The 16,799-nt window shown below is 37.4% G+C and overlaps 1 protein-coding gene across 2 annotated transcripts in view; it reads right to left on the minus strand.

Moving 5' to 3' along the window:
- fam184ab (family with sequence similarity 184 member Ab) overlaps positions 1–16,799 on the minus strand; it is a 71,834-nt gene that overhangs the window by 25,950 nt on the left and 29,085 nt on the right. For both annotated transcript variants that reach the window (XM_079474370.1, XM_079474369.1), the window contains exons 6-10: positions 15,201–15,386; positions 10,456–10,578; positions 7,242–7,403; positions 5,809–5,930; positions 3,515–3,665 (exon numbers count right to left, since the gene is read on the minus strand). In XM_079474370.1, the coding sequence (XP_079330496.1) occupies positions 3,515–3,665; positions 5,809–5,930; positions 7,242–7,403; positions 10,456–10,578; positions 15,201–15,386 (744 nt within the window). The remainder of the gene's footprint in view (positions 1–3,514; positions 3,666–5,808; positions 5,931–7,241; positions 7,404–10,455; positions 10,579–15,200; positions 15,387–16,799) is intronic.

Raw genomic sequence — 16,799 nt, forward strand, 5'->3', positions numbered from 1 at the left:
AAACTTTCTCCGTGCCCACCAATGTATGTTATATAAATGATTATTCTAATATGTTAGTGAAGAGAAACCCAAGCGGGTGATCACCACAATGACAAACAGCAATTATTATGTAATTATTGTGGATGGGTGGAAACTTTCAGTAACACAATTTGCATGATATGGAAATATAAAAGTAACAGAAGAGGAAGAGGAAACTTGAGTCCAAGGTGCTCAAACTTGGACTCCAAAGCGTTCAGGAGAGGACAGACCTATTGAACTACTCCTTTAAAATCCCTGAAGCAAGGAGGAACTGTCGTTCCATCCATCCATCCATCCATCTATCATTTTAAAGGTCCAGTTTCTGAAATGTAGCGGGATCTAGTGGTGAAGTTGAGAATTGCTACTAACGGCTTCACTGCTTCATCCCTATTTTTCCAAGCACTACGGTGCCTGACACGGACTAAGATGTCGTCACGTTTTCGCTTCTTTGCAGAAGGACTATTTACGAAAGATGCTCTGTAGAGAAGTTTCTCCATTTACTGTAGAAACAACATGCAAATTCCTTGCAAGGGGACCCAGCGGTGTATTTAGATAGAAAAAGCTCATTCTAAGGTATAGAATCATTATGTATTTATACACCTCTGAAGATAGTAAAGAATATTATATTGCATTTCTGTCAATAGATCCTGCAAAAAATGACCCACTGGACCTTTTAGGTATAGTTTTATGTGGAACATAAAAGAAGATATTTTGAGAAATGTCTCAGTGGTTTTGTGTGCATACACCGTCACAGTCAATAGAGTCCAATGTTCTTTGGTTAACAACCTTCATCAAAATATCTTCTTTTGTGATCTGCAGATGACTTTAACTGTGTTTTTTCCGTCTATAATCTATTAGCGGCTTTGTGTTTTCTTCTGTGAGTGAAGCGTTTCACATGGGTGCCATTTGCGACTACCAGAATTGACTCTGGAATCAATCTGGAATGAGGCGAGAAGTCGTAGATCGGCAGCAGATTAGCCGTCATCACACCAGTACATATTTTGGAGCGAGAAGGCGTCAGTTTTGTGGAAACTCCAGCCCACTCATTGGCCTGATAGCCTCATTAGTAGAGTCGTTGACAGAGAGACGGATTCGCACCAAGCCAACAATCTGAGACATGAAATGATGATGTGCTTGTCGTAACTTAATTTCCAAGCATAGCTGTAAAGTGCCTCTAAATAGCTTTGAAATCGCAGCTCAGATCGCAGCCAGTGCATTAACGGTTGTCAAAAAGATGAATGGAAGACCTAACGTAAAAAATATAAACTACATTTTTGTATTTTCCGAAGAAAATGCCTGCCTGTGCAAAACTTTTGCTGAGGTCTCCGGCATTTCATACATTGCTTTCCCTGAGAAACAGGCCGCGCAAATCAAAAATGAGTCTCTAGAGTGTCGGACGATGTCTCAGAATGTGACACCAATCAAAAGCTAGATTTTCTAAAATCCCATTTCACATTTTTAGCGTCAAGCCATCGACATTATATGCACAGCTCTACAAATTTAGAAAATGTTAACTGTAGTCTCATTTGTCTCTATTTTTTATACCTCCCAACTCATTTCCCCCCCTACAATCTGAGCCAAAGTTGATAATAAAACGAAACATAACTCAATACTCCCGAGTCTTCTGAGCTATAAAAGAGCAACCTCTGAGCAATACAATTTTCCTCTGGGTCAGCAAGCATCATTAAAGGAAGACGAAAAAATAAATGCCAGACAGAGGAATAGTACTTTACTCTGATGTAAATCAATGGCGCGCTGATGGGTACGCTCGGGACATTTCTACAATGGCAATAATGGCTTCTCCGATAGGCTCTCGAGCTTTGAGAGTTGATTTGACACATTTGGAACCGTGAGAATGAAAGAGGTCTCGGCCGCCTGCAGATCACTGAAACAATTCGCAGACGCACACTGAGGAAATAGTGAGCAAACATCAATAAACATCAACCCAGATGAAAGGAAACAAATCACAAAGTGGCATCAAAGTGGCTTAGTAATCGGCACTGTAAGATTTAGAGGTTATTTAACCATTTGCGCAAGAGACTTTTACTTACATTACTGATATAAAAATATAATAAAATAATGTCCCACAGAACTTCTAAGTAGATGAAAATAGGAAAATGCTATAACTATTTATTTGTTCTTTTTTTAAATTGAAGTATACTTAACGCTGATCTGTAGTAAACTAGATTTGACATTTTCTGATAAAAGGACAAAATAATAAGTCTGATTTCTTAAAACTGCATTTGATAATCATCTTCATCATCATCATTCGATGATTCATATTTTGAGAGTATTTACCGAACGCCATGTTGCATATTCATGAAAACATACAGATCAACTGTTTAAGAAGATCAAATGAAGGCAGTTTAAAATAAAGTTTTTCATTGGCTTTTCGATGAAGTAAATCATGAATGTGAGTAATTCTGGCGAGTGGGTCCTGAAAGCGAGTAATTCCAGTGGTGTTTGCCTAAGCAAACACCACTGCCAAATTCATAGATCATTTATTGATTGTTCTTTTACGGTTTTGTACTCTGAATTCAGTCAAATCTGAATGGCACGCATCATATAATTCCTGCTGTTGTAAGGGAATTTAATGCGAGAAAAAGCAAGGAGTGTTAAATATTACTGTGCCATTTTCAGCCTGTATTATTGCTGTAATCTGTATGATTCTGTTTTAAAGAGCTGCCCATTGCAGATACAATATGAACATTAATAATTGCTCATGAAACAGAGTGCAAATAACGATTATTTCAAGTGAGTTAATGAATATCTTGAAGCAAAATCGAGTGATTAATGAGGAAAATGATCATTATGGGCATCTAGAGGATCGTTCATCGGTGAGTTTATCCTGTGGCCTGAGGTTTCATTACACTGAAAAGTGATCGAGAGATTTTTTATCTGTAATGAACATACGATCACGTGTCATCTCAAAAGATTATTGGGTAAAACAAAAAAATGTGTGAGATATTTTAGACTTTTAAAAGCTACAAAACACGACAGATAGCAGAAAAAGAAATAAATATATTAAAAATACAATTATTAGGACTTTATACAGTATATGTGATTGTGTTGGAAAGTTATTACTGTATATTTTATTATAGTTTACTGAAACTATAAAAACAATTCTCTTAATGAAATAAAATATCGGCAAAAATATTATTGAATAAAAATAAAAATAATAAAAAATACCAATTAGAAAAAGCAATAAACTGAAATAAGTGTAAAATAAGTTCCATTTATATACCAACATTTATAAAGTTATTAACGAAAAATAAATACAAACTAAACTAAAATGGAAATAAAAAGTAAAAACTTAAACAAAACAGCTTAAAATGCATTTAAAAATAGAAAAAACCCAATAAAAATACAGTAACACTAAACACAAAACTCATAACTATAATATCGCATTTTTAATCGAATAATGTTTCAATGAACGAATGTGATTATTGAGTGAGACAAAAGGTTCATCGTGCAGTTGTGTGTGTGATGTTTTAACCTGTTCCAGCAGGTCCTCCACCTTCCTCTGCCAGCTCTCTCTGGCTGTGCACATCTCTTGATCTTTACTCTGTGCCAGCTGGTTCAGAGCTGACCTTTTCTTCTCCTCGTGCTCCTCGCGCAGTTCCTCTCGCAGCTTCTTACACTCCTGCCTGTGGACAACGGCACACAAAGATACACACCAATGATCAAAACACGCTTATGCGGAAACCAAACACTTTGCCTGAGTCTCCTCATGGTTTCCTGGTAACTACACATTGATACTGCAATATATTTTTTTTTCACTCCGCTTATTCTATTCACTACGTGTATACCTTAAAGTGCATATTATTTCAAAGGACAGTTGGGATGTTTGGGTATCAACTTCACATTTTGTGTAGCTTGAAAGGAAATAAAAGCATGAGCCAAATTGGATTTCATACATTTAAAACATATAAGCACATAAAGTGCTTTATGTTGGACGTTAATGGGCTACACTGAGCAGACCAGTTAATGTACCTTCATCTCTCAGCAGAGGTCAGGGGAGAGGTTAACTGACACATTATGAAGCGTTATTGTGGGATGTCATGATAGTGCCGCGCAGGCTTACACTTTTTTAAAATACATTTTATGAATGTGAAACGGCACAAATACCTGCCAGTGCTGAACATCTTACACATTCTGGCAACCTTTTATGAGTGGAAAAAATCTTCTTCATTGCTTCATAGAAGGAAACGGAAGCTTTAATAAAGTTATAAAACACCTTGAAGGCTGCCTGAGACCGCACGAATCATGAAGATGTGAAAAGAAGCAGATGAGAGGAGTTAGATTCATTCCCTCAATATCTTTTTGTATTGATATTAATTTGATAATTGATAATAGACAATAATGCACGTTGATAAAACATCAGTCAATTCACTTTGAATGCACGTTTGAATAATGTTTCTTAAATTCTAAATACTAGTATTGTTATGGATAAAAACGTAAACTAGTACTAATAAACTTGTACACACACACGCCATATACATGGCGCTTCTCTATTGTGCCGCGTGAAGGTACCGCGTGTGGCTTAGGTCAAAATAAACTTTACTTTTGTCATCCTAAACTATCTCTGTGCAAAGCTTTGTTGTCAGTCAAGCAAACAAATCTTCCGTACACCGTTATAATTTGTTGCACTCGGCACACACACACATTCAATAACTGATAAAGATGTTAGCAATGACTTCATCAAAAACGCATGGGCCTGCGACTGACAGATTGCTCTGATGATGAACAAACATTTCTCTTCGTTCAGCGCCTGAATTTCTCTTCTTGCATGTATTGTTGATGTTTTTCTCCTTTAAATGAACATTCAGCTTAAAGAAATCTTACATTCTATGCAAAAAGTCCCTTGACCTTAAACCTGAAAATATTACTTAATAATACAAATTACGAACAATACTAAGCACAATGATGATATGTATTCCACAAAATATCAAGTTCAAGTCTGAATATCATGTTCTGGGGCACAACTGCAGTTTAGCATCTATTTAACAGTTTTGTATATTTGTCAGTCTTTTGGGAGATATTACAGTTGGAAATTGGCAACTTTGCCAAAGTATAAAAATACAGTTGCTTAAAATGACATTTAATACCACACAGACTTAAACACATGGCTTATTTGTCTTCTTTGAAGGCCCTGTGATATTAATTTGTTGGTTGTAAGCGCTGTACCTTTGTTGATAATTATTTAGGCAGGCAGGCAGTGCCAAACCACTTATAGCTATTTCTTCTTATTATTCATCTTTATTTGTTTGTTTGTTCTACAACATGTTTTTTGCATCTTCGCAACATATTCTTTAAGGCATAGAAACTTTACAACTATTGGACACATTCATAAATAAATGATTAGGTTATTGTTCCCAAAACCTCACTTAAAGGAACAGTATCTCATTTATAGTTGTAACAAATCTGAATAGATTTATTTGTTCTGATATTTGGAAGAATGCTTGTAACCAAACAGTCCTTGGCCACCATAAAATTGCTTCATAAATTTCTTTGTTTTGTTGAACACAAAAGTAGACATTTTGAAGAATGACAACCATTATATTTGGTAGGCAAAGGCGGCAAAAGAAAAACACAAGGATTCTTCCAAATATCTTTCTTTGTGTTCACAGATTTGGAGCAACTGGAGGGCTAGTAGATGACGGCCGAACTGAACTGTCTATTTAAACCACATCTTTATCAGTCATTCTAACAAAAAGCTGGACATTTAAAAAAAGAAACACGTTTTTGAGTAAACTCAATGATGAAAACCCAAACACATGCAGTGTTTACCTGAGAGTCTCTGTCCACTTCAGCTCCAGCTCCAGGGCCATCTTATCCATCTTCAGCTTCTCTTCCTCTTTGGTAGAGATGAGTTTGGCATCGTGCTGTTGTTTCTGAGTCTCCATCTCCCCCTGAGGAACAAGTCAGACACAGAACATTAGCTTTTGTGAGCGATTTAGCTCACGACCCATAATTGTAAAGTCGGACACGCGGCGCTCAGGACGAGTAGCTGGACTCTTCTTCACAGCTATCAATCACACCAGAGCCAAGAGATGAAAATCCATTTCTCAACTCGCTGCTATTCACCTCACACAGACCCAGACACACACATACGGAGGTTTTACATCATTATGCATGGCCACTGAAAGGATACAGGAACTGTGAAGAGCACTCCTTAATGGAGTGTCTTTGTCATACAGAGCTTATCCGGTTGCCAAAACGCTGGTGGATATACGTAATTCAGCAGGGCACCTAACACATATTTTCAAAGGATGATCTCATTGTAGGTGTTTGAGAAGGAAAATAAAAATATCAACGGAGAAAGAATAAAGAGAAAAATGTAAGGCTTGGTTTGGCTTTAATGCCAAAGTATTAAAATAACATGTTTTATCACCCATTATGAAAAATCTTAAAGGCACAGTTCAGCCAAAAATAAACATTCTGTCATCATTTATTCACCCTTAAGTTGATTCAAATATGTATACATTTCTTTGTTCTGATGAACACAGAGAGAGACATTTGGAAGAACAGTTGTAACCAAACAATTCTTGGATCCCATTTACTACCATAGTAGAAAAAAATTACAACGGGAGTCAAAAGAGCCCCAGAACTTTTGGCTGTCCTTCATTCTTCAAATTTTTCCTTTGTGTTCAACAGAACTAAAAAATGTATGAAGCAGTTTTTCCAACTATGAACTGTTTGGTTACAAGCATTCATCGAAATATCTTTTCATTTATATAATTTGGAACAACTTGAGGGTGAATAAATAAAGACAGAATTTTCATCTTTGTGTGAACTATTCCTTTAAGTCCAAGTTGCAAAATCTTAAGTATCGCTATGTGGATATTTAATTCATCTTATTCTGCATGTTTGGATTTGATCAAAACACAAATGCCAAATATGATCGATACCAATATTATTGGTGCTTGTCTGAGCTTTCTTTCCATCTGCCTCAAACCTTTAGCATTGCCTCGAAATCAAGCCATTTGTTTAACCAGAAATTCACATTTTCACTCATCTCAAACAAGCTAAGCCAATATCTGTACATACAGTTGGCTCTTTTTCCTAAATATTACCCCATGACAGTTTAAGATGACATCATCTTTAATATAAAAATATATTGCATATTTATAGCAACTGGCAGCACTTCAATACCCCATCAGCTATGACACTTTGAAGTCTTTTCTCATTATATTTGGAGAAATTGCTTTTGGAGGATAGACCTGAAGGGCTGTTAGGAGGTTGCTGGTCTCTCTCAATCTGGCTCTTGTGGCGTCCAGCTCCTCTAAAAGTTTCTTCTGAGCATCCTTCAGACTGGTGATGTGTGAATCAGCGGAGCCGAGACCCTGCTCTCCCTGCTTCACCAGCTCCTGGAGTCGACTCACCTGAGGAACAGAATTAAGAAGTTGACTTGTGTAACATAATGTTCTTAAAGTGCTTTAACAATGAGCTCCCACTCCTTTTATAGGTCACGCCTCCTGGAACCTCTTTAAGGACTCTCATTAACCTCTAACTAAGACTACAATTCCCTGCTCGCATCATGAATCAATGCAATATTCTCAATAGTCTTTCCAAACCAGTAGTAGTCTACACAGGCAGCTGAGGTTGAAATAGAGCATTTCTCAAATAGACATGAGTAAATTTAAGTACAGAATGAAATACACCGTACTTTAATGAAATACTTGACGGAGGTTGTTGCAGTGCATTCTGGGATCGAGTTATCCCTTTGCGACACTTCATTCGATTTTAGCCCAAACAAAGTCGCATTAATCTTTCTGAGGTAGAATAATTTTCCTACTTATTGCAACATTTTTTTGGAGGCTACCATTTAACTGTCCTTGTTTCCCAATATAAAACATGATTAAACAAGTAAAACATAATCAGCGATGTTGCTTCTCAACGGGGCTTCACTGGCCCATCTGCAGATTATATGAAGCTCTGCTGGTTCCTGAATCGAGAACCCATTAACACAAACTCAGATTAGTAGAGATGATAAACACATGACACTGAAATAAATCACATTCTCCCTCCCCGCCCGTGCCTTCCTGGCTACCTGCGTAATACCTTTCACACAGATACTAGGATACTGAATATGTTGTGTGCTGTGGTTTCAAACTGATGTGGCCCTCCAGCGAGAGTGTGCATTTAAAAATCGCGTAACTCTCCAGTGCTACGCCACTTACTCTACCATGTTTTTTGTGTCAAAACTATTGGACTATGGCAAATTCGGAAAGTCTCTCTCTGGCTCATTGCACTTCTCAGTTTAAATTCGTTATAATTTAGAAAAAGACATCTCGATGGTCACTTGCATGGTGACAGGGATGGTTAGAAAAACTTCAGAGCATAGCCACATCTGTGACACCGGACACCATTTTCGAGATATTTTATATGACTTATTTAGCAAAGAATGCTAAGATTATTAGGTTCCAGGACATAAAAGTCCTATTTAATATCGCTTAAAATAATTTTGGAGCCCCCACCACAAGGCCCCCCGCGCAGTGCGTGCCCTGCATGCCCGTCCGTTACACCATTGGTTGTGTGCTAATTTTAAACAACAACGATCAGGGTTTAAGGATTACTTGCACGAGTCATTTCAACCCAGTTTTGGGTCAAATATGGACATTTTGAGGTTAATTTAACCCAACAATTGAGATTGTCCATTCTTGACTCAATGATGGTTTAAAACAACCCAATGGGAATATGACAGTTTGAATGTCCTTATTCTAACCTCCATGCAGTTAAGTCAATCACACATTAAACCAAAACAAAATGTATTGTTTTGAATTTGGCAAAAACCAAACATCTTTTAGTGCTGTGAAAAATGCTTTAACATTTGTCTTTACGATTCATAGAAGGTAGCTCAGCGCTAATCTCACTCGAAGTGACGTCAAATGACACATCTCCCCGAGGTGTTAATCGATCTGACCCAAGTGCAAAAGTCTGATCTCCAACCATGAGAACTGTTCCAGGCATTACTTTCAAGTTGAAAGTAGAAAAACCCTAAATGCTGAGTTATCCAATGTTGCATAAGTCTTAATGTTTAAGCACTTGATTCTTTAGTGCAGGGGTGTCAAACATACGGCCCGCGGGCCGTATCCGGCCCGATAAGGCGTCCAATACGGCCCGAGGGAAGATTTGAAAAATAATACAAATATGAAATAAAAGTTTATTATTATTTTAATTAATTTAAAGTTTATTAATACAATCAGGTTTTCGCTGCCATATTATGTTTTGTTTTATTACATTTTTTATTTTATCATTGATCATTTAATTGGGCTTCTGCCGGAACCCCTAACAAGCATGCGCATTCTGAAGCGCCGCCTACATTTCGAAAACAAAGTCGGCTAAGTTGTGCGGCAAGGACTAGTGATTTTAAAATGTCCAAATAAAGAAAACTGACGGAAGAAGACGTATTTCTTCTGTGAGTTCAACGGTAGGCCGGTATGTTTAATCTGCTCACAAGCCGTGGCTGTGCAAAACGAGTACAATATTAAACGGCACTATGAGATATACGCAGAGAAATATTATAAATACACTGGACAACTTCGAAAAGTCAATAATTTAACTTTAGCCTCGGAAAAAAGCAGTCAATGTTCACAAAAAGAACAGAGACTGATGAAGCTGTAACGCTATTTGATTGCCAACGAAATCGCAGCGGGATCAAAGCCGTTTTCAGAGGGAGAATTCATCAAGAATCGGTAATGAACATTAACAAGTCCAACCTGCGCTCTCGACTCACAAACAGACAGCTAAATGACATCATGAGATTGATGTGGTTGAAGAAAAGAGATGTCAGGAATTAAAATCATAATGCAGATGCGATCTAGATCTTTTGTTGTTAAAGGGAATTTCTAGTATATATTTAATGTTCATATCCAAAGTGAAGTTGTACTACTGTACTAATTGTTAAATATGTTAAGGCAGTTTTTCCTATTAGTGAATTATATTGTATAGCTTGTATGGTTCATATTTAATGTGACCGTCTGTACACAAATAGAGTCTGTTGCATTTTTTTCATTACTAGTTTAAAAAGTATCTGACAAAAAATATTAATATTCAAAGGAAAGGGTTTTGATTGCCTTTACCTAAACAAAATAGTTTTTTCAAAGAGGAATAAGAGTGTTATTGAACCGTTCTGAGGATTTATTAAATGCACCTTTTACAGAACAGTATGTCTTTCTAGTTTTTTTGCTAATTCATTTGTAATTTGGTGCAATATGGTTTAAAAAAGGTGATTCGGCCCGCACATTGTCACTTTTCTCTCCATCCGGCCCTTACCCTAAAATGAGTTTGACACCCCTGCTTTAGTGCCTCCAATAGAAGGTGAAACGGTTATGTAAAACTAAATGACGACAAAAAAATAGGAACCTTTAAAAGAAGACCGACCAATAAAAAATACATGGCCTCTTTAGATACAATTTTCAGAGCACACATTACCTCACTGTTGGCTATGTTGAGTTTGGCAGCGAGTTCCTCACGCAGACTCTCAAGTTCTTCCCGTAGAAGACGCTTCTGTTCCTCTAGGGACGTCCGTTCCCTCTCGAACCGCTCTTCCATCTCCTGTAAAGCCAGAAGAAAATGTTGGTTACAAATGACTTTGTATGACTTTGTTTATCAGCGACTGAGGAATAGAATCAGTCAACCTCTAGCACATATATTACTACACAATTGAATATACAGAATCCCTTTTTTTAACACTGTGACATTTTGAAAGCATCACCGCTTTGAACCTTCATTTGAATCTGCGGTGTCAGTTCACTTAATATCAGTCTCAGGAAAGCAGGAAAATAATGTGACAATATTTGCAATGCAAAGACGAGGCATGAGAAGAAATTAATAACTATATCTTCCATAATAAGATTCTGAAGCTTCCCTGGAAGAAAGAAAAACAATAATACGGAAAGTAATCATAGTGATCCTGTGACATTTACAGAATAAAATGGAGTTTCCACTGTGTTACGCCCACCGCAGTCTGAAAATACAATGTGTATTATGACAGTGTTTGAAATGCGGCTCTGTTCAGATATTCTTCAAACATACAGCTCAGATTCCCTTTGTTTTAAACAAACTTTACTATAAAATTATAGCGGTTAATTCAGCACTTTATAACTTTAAACACGCAAACTCCATTTAAAATCTGTGGTTTGAAGAAATGGACCCCCGTATATATCCACTACTTAAAGTGTAATGTCATAATATTTCACATTTTAAAATAGAGCTTCAGTAAGAAAAATTTACTTCCAAAATTACACCATCAGAAAACTAACATGATTTTTCTGATAAAATGTTGAATGTAAATTTTGTGCATCATTCATTTAGTAATTTAATATGAGGATTAAATATTATATTATATTATGATTATAAATGTATTTAATAATAATACTAATAATAATTACCGATAAAAGAAAATCATATTGTTTCATTCACACGGTACCTATCCATAGCTCAAGGACACTAGTGTTTTAAACACACGCACCTGGCCCGAAGTTATCTGGTCTATGTTTGGTTATAACATAACATTTAATTTATATTCATATTTTATTGTATATTGATTGTATGAAATTAAATCAAAACTACTCAACAGTTATTGAATCTTAGCGGAAGTTCACCCCCCCAAAAAATGCTGTCTTCATTTTCTCACTGTTAAGTTGTTATTAATCTGTATAAATGACTTTATTGAACACAAAGAAAGACATTTTCAGTTCTGGGACATCATTGACGATCATAGTAGGAAACATTTTAATGGTTGTCAGAGGTGCCCAGAATGCTTTCTATATATCTAATTTTGCATTCAACAGAACTAAATAAAATACAGTATATACGGTCATTGTTTTACTATGGTAGTCAACGATGTCACAGAACTGAAAATGACTTACATTCTTCTTTCTTTGTGTTCAACAGAACAAAGACAATTTGAAACAACTTGGGAGTGAGTAAACGATGACAGAATTTTAATTTTTCTGTTAACTATCCCTCGAAGTTTGTGCCACATAATGTTAGTTTATGTTGTTGCTGCTGAAACCGTAAATTGTTTACAACGCATTACAAATAAATGTTTACTGACAGCACTGCCTACTTTTGCAGACTACCTGTTGTCTAAAAACAACCGATCATGAAATAAACCGACGGAATAAAAGAGGACAGCAATAGACATTGACGAAGATGAAGGAGATGAGATTATCACCTCCACATCTCCCACTTATCCCGAAGAGCAGCTGCGAGCTCCTCACACGCTTATTAAAGTCCACATCAAATCCCATTCACTTCACTTGCCCGTCTACACACACATTACTCAATGATGAACGCTTTCTGTGTGCACCAGCGTGAGCGGGCCTTTAGGAAAAAGCTCTTAAGTAACTCGGTTTTAAAAATTGATAGTTAGCACAGACAAACAAATGGGCTGGTATAGCCGCCATCTACATAATTCACTTTAGTTTTAGACAGCACGCCCACAGGATACCCAAAGTGCATTCGCTGTGTGATGCTTATTGCTCACAAACCTAAAAACATCACGCTCGAATGTGATTGAATGAAAATAAACTTTTATAAAAAAAAACAGTTATTGCTTTTGGATGGAAAGGATGTCAACGTTATACACTATTACATCTGAATATATTTTTTGGACTATTTAAATAAATAAACCAATTCCTAAACTAAACATCAGTCAGAAAGTTTCTTCTAAAGGTGCAGTTCTTAGTCCAAGCTAAAACTGCGGACCTAACCCTACACACATCTTTCTGAGCAAGACTACATTCACAATCCCCAATTCTGAGCCCACAAATGGAACCTGGAAATGTTTTATTGTGTCTTTAGTGACATAAGAGGAAGGCGAAAATTGGCTCCACGCTGTGATCCATGTCACATAAAATAAAAAAATCCTGCTGTGATCTTCCTCCTACGAAATATAAAACACACATCATACTCTGGGTGAGATGATACCTTCAGCGGCTCAAAGTGAAGGTTTCCAAAATAAGAGTATTTTATCCCAGGAGTGAGTCACCTGCCGTGCTTTGGACGCACATTACAAACTATCAGTGCTTTGCGAAAGATAAAGAAAAATGAGGAAAGTGGGAGAGGAGAATGGAAGAGCTTCGAGCATCGTTCGAAACAGGACGTCACCGTAGTCGTCATGCCGTTTCTTTAGCAGGCCGTGAGTCACCGGCACGGTCTAATGAAGGCGACAATCATTGATTATTCATCCGAGCTTACATTTTTAGACCGCATTTCTATTTCTGAGAGTGGCGGACTGTACGGTGCCGGCGAGATAAGCAAAAAGCCGTTCCGCTGTAATGAGATCAACCATTTGGAGCCGCGGCCTCGCCAGGGACGTCCACCTGCACAAAGGTTCGCTGTGAAGGGTGGTACAGGTTTGACTGAAGCAGATAAGGGAGGAGGTTTTAGAGAAACGGAATCTGAGGACGGAAATACATCCAAGGAATATGTATGTCCCCAAAAGCGGCCCAATCTCACTCAAAAGACACACAACCAAAACAACTCACTCATACACCTGCTCGTCCATATTTAGCCACCGATCTGTTGTTTGATTTATAATAACAAAAAGATTAAGCGTTGGCGATCAGTTGGGAGATGGATGTGTCGGCCTGCTGGCAGCTGCCTGTTTTGGGGAGGCTGACAGATTGTGTTCTGGCTGAGTCAATCCAGCGTGGATTTGTGTGCATTCGCCTCATATGTTATCAGCTCGCGAAATCAAAACAGACGGTTTAGTCATGATGTTTGCCATTTTCTCGCCTTCTCCACCGGTGAGCGAAATAACAGTTACGTTCTCACTTTGTGTCGCCGGGTTACGAGCGGGCCCAAACAGAATCTGTGCCCGGAAAGACTACAGCCATCACAAGCATCATTACAAGCATTTGGTTAATAAATATTTAAGCTTATTTCAAAATGTCAACATTTTTAACAATGCATGACAAAAGGTTTCATGCATCTAAAACGTTTACACATTTTGTTATTCAATTTCATGTTCTATACAGGCGTGGAAAAAACGAAGAGACTTAAATTTAAGATTATTTTCATTCTTTCTTCAATTTACTTTTCATAGGTAGGCTATGTGTTGAGGTAAAATGATCATTTTTGTTTCATTCTGTGAACTGCTAAACATATTTCTCCCAAATTTCAAATACAAATATTCTTTCAATTTGTATTTATTCGCAGAAAATGAAAACTGGAGAACCAGGTGAAAATAACAGAAAGATGCTCTGCATCACACCTCAAATACTGCGAAGCAACCAAAGTTCATATTCACTTTTAAGCGATACAACAACAATATTTGTAAATGTATTTAGGAAGAGTTAAAAAATATTTTTTTTATGTGATAACCTGGATATTTATCACAGTTTTCATGTGTCTTGCCATGCTGTCAGTCTTTCACATAGGTGACTCTCTTCAAATCGGTTTGATTTATTCAACATAATACATCTACAAATACAGATAAAGTTGGAATGGTCTCTTAATTGTTTCTGCAGTTGTGTATACTGTACATGTGTGTGTAAATATACATATGGGCTATGTACATACATACATACACGCATGGGACACCTTGAGCCGGTCAAAGGCGGAGAGAGCGTGTGGGAGACAAATTTTAACTGTTCTGCCTAATGAGGCGAATGCAGCAAGCTGTGTGTTGCACTCTTCTGTTCTACCAAACGCCCTAGAGCCTCTGCACCTGCCCTTTTCTCTCCCTCTCTCATACACACACATAAAAAATAGGATCAAATTAAAACCAAGAAGGCTTTATAACCTGATTACATAGGAGAACCTTTTCAAATGCCATACAAACTCTCTATGTTGCTATTTGGACAAATATCTACATACTGGTGCCCATTTACTCGATCTCATATCATTCAAAACCTGTATGACTTTCTTCTGCAGAACACATTGTATGGACACAAAACCACTTGGACATTTCTCAAAATATCTTCTTTTGTGTTCCAAAAGGGTTTTGAATGACTTGACATCCTTATCTGCTCTCATACAGTAGGTCCTCCCTGTTGTTTTTAGGGTGGCACCTGATGGCAGACGCTAAGACAGCGTGATACAGTTCTCTTCAGATTGAACGTTGTGAGTGAAGCGCCGTCATTCTCAACAGGACAGTGCTGAGAGCTCTTTAAAATATTGTGGACACGGACTGACAGCATGTATGTGTGACGACCGAGTTCACTTACGGACAGCAATCTGTTCTTCTCTTTCTCCGCGATGCTCTGGGTGTTCTCCAAAGCCACCCGGTGTTTCCGTGCGAGCTCTTCCAGCGACCGGCTGTGGGTGTCCTTAAAGTGAGCCGTGTCCTCTTCATATTTGGCACGGAGGGTCATCAGCTCCTTCTCGTAATTCTGTTTTTCCTCTCGAAGAGACTGTTGGGAAGCAAAACAACAATGAAAGATAAATATTAAGTAAGAGTCGACTGCAATAGAATATTGCGACCATGGCCTACAAAGCCTGAAAGCTAAGCCGCAAAAACTGGCATCAAAAAAACTATATTCACATTCACGTAGACATACAGCAAAATAAGAGTCACAAAACAGGCACTGACAATTGTCAATTACTGTGATCATTTATATCATGTTAATACTAAACATATAATAATATTTTTATGAATAACTCAGTGTCTGGTCTATAGTTTCTCCGGACGCACGTGCCTGGCACAAAGTTTCTCCTAGTCTGTGTTTGGTTACAATATTTGATATTTAATTGATATTAATATTAAGTTAATATTGTATATTAATTAATTAAATGACATTTAAAGTAGTCAACAGTTATTGTTTCTCTTCGGAGGTCTACTGGAAGTTAAGTTACGTCGTTGAACTGAAACCGTCTATAGTAGGTTTTGGTTTTGCAACCCATTTTGCCTTTTAAGCTACGAGGTTGCAAACTCTCTCTGCCTCTCTACACCTGTATTTTGAGTTGCCCAGAAATGAACAATAGAAAAAAGTAAAATAAAATAAAATAGATACATGGCAATAAAACAATAACCGTAGAGTGCAAATCTATATTGCGCTAGCCCTAAATACCAAACGTGGACACCGTCGGAAACACCTTTAATTCCTCTAACATTTGACATCGAGACGGCAAAGCAGCCGCCTGCAATAGATTTCAGTTCTCATTTATAAGAGCAGCAGAAGCGTCGGCAGAGCAGATTTCTCCACAATGCTTTCCGGCTCTATTTGTTGAGCGCTGCCACGGTAACATCTAACTCAAGGCTACGTTGCTAACAAACGTCTCAACTGTGATGTGGGCGAAAGACAGAGCGAGAGAAAGCTTAATTTGAGACTTCTTTAAAAGAAGTTATCCGGAAATTCCACGGCATAGCAACAGAGCCGAAAAACAGCCAATATAACTCCAAACAAAAAATAAACAAGTTTTAACTTTAATTAAAACCATAATAAAATGTTTTCGGGCACACTGATAACCGTATGTTTAACCGCGGTGATACAATGATTAATCACTGCACCACATTTTCCCTTCTTACAAATAGGCTTTTTTAATTTAATTAAATGTTTTAAGTTTGCAAAAGTCTGTTTCGAAAACTGCTGGGAGGAATATTTTGGGAGCAAAAAACAAGACATTTCCTTTTTAGTGCGAGCTCTCAGCGCATTAATAATGAAACAATACCTAAATACGACAGGACAGCCAAAAAACCTGCTGAAACAGATGTATGTATGAAAACCCCATGTACAATAAATAGCCATGCCATTATTGCAATAAAAAATATCAATGCAGGAAAACAATGTACAATTCCCTTTCAAATCCCAGCAACTGTCCACGAA

This window comes from Barbatula barbatula (assembly GCF_947034865.1).
Source record: "Barbatula barbatula genome assembly, chromosome: 15".
Lineage (NCBI taxonomy): Eukaryota > Metazoa > Chordata > Actinopteri > Cypriniformes > Nemacheilidae > Barbatula > Barbatula barbatula.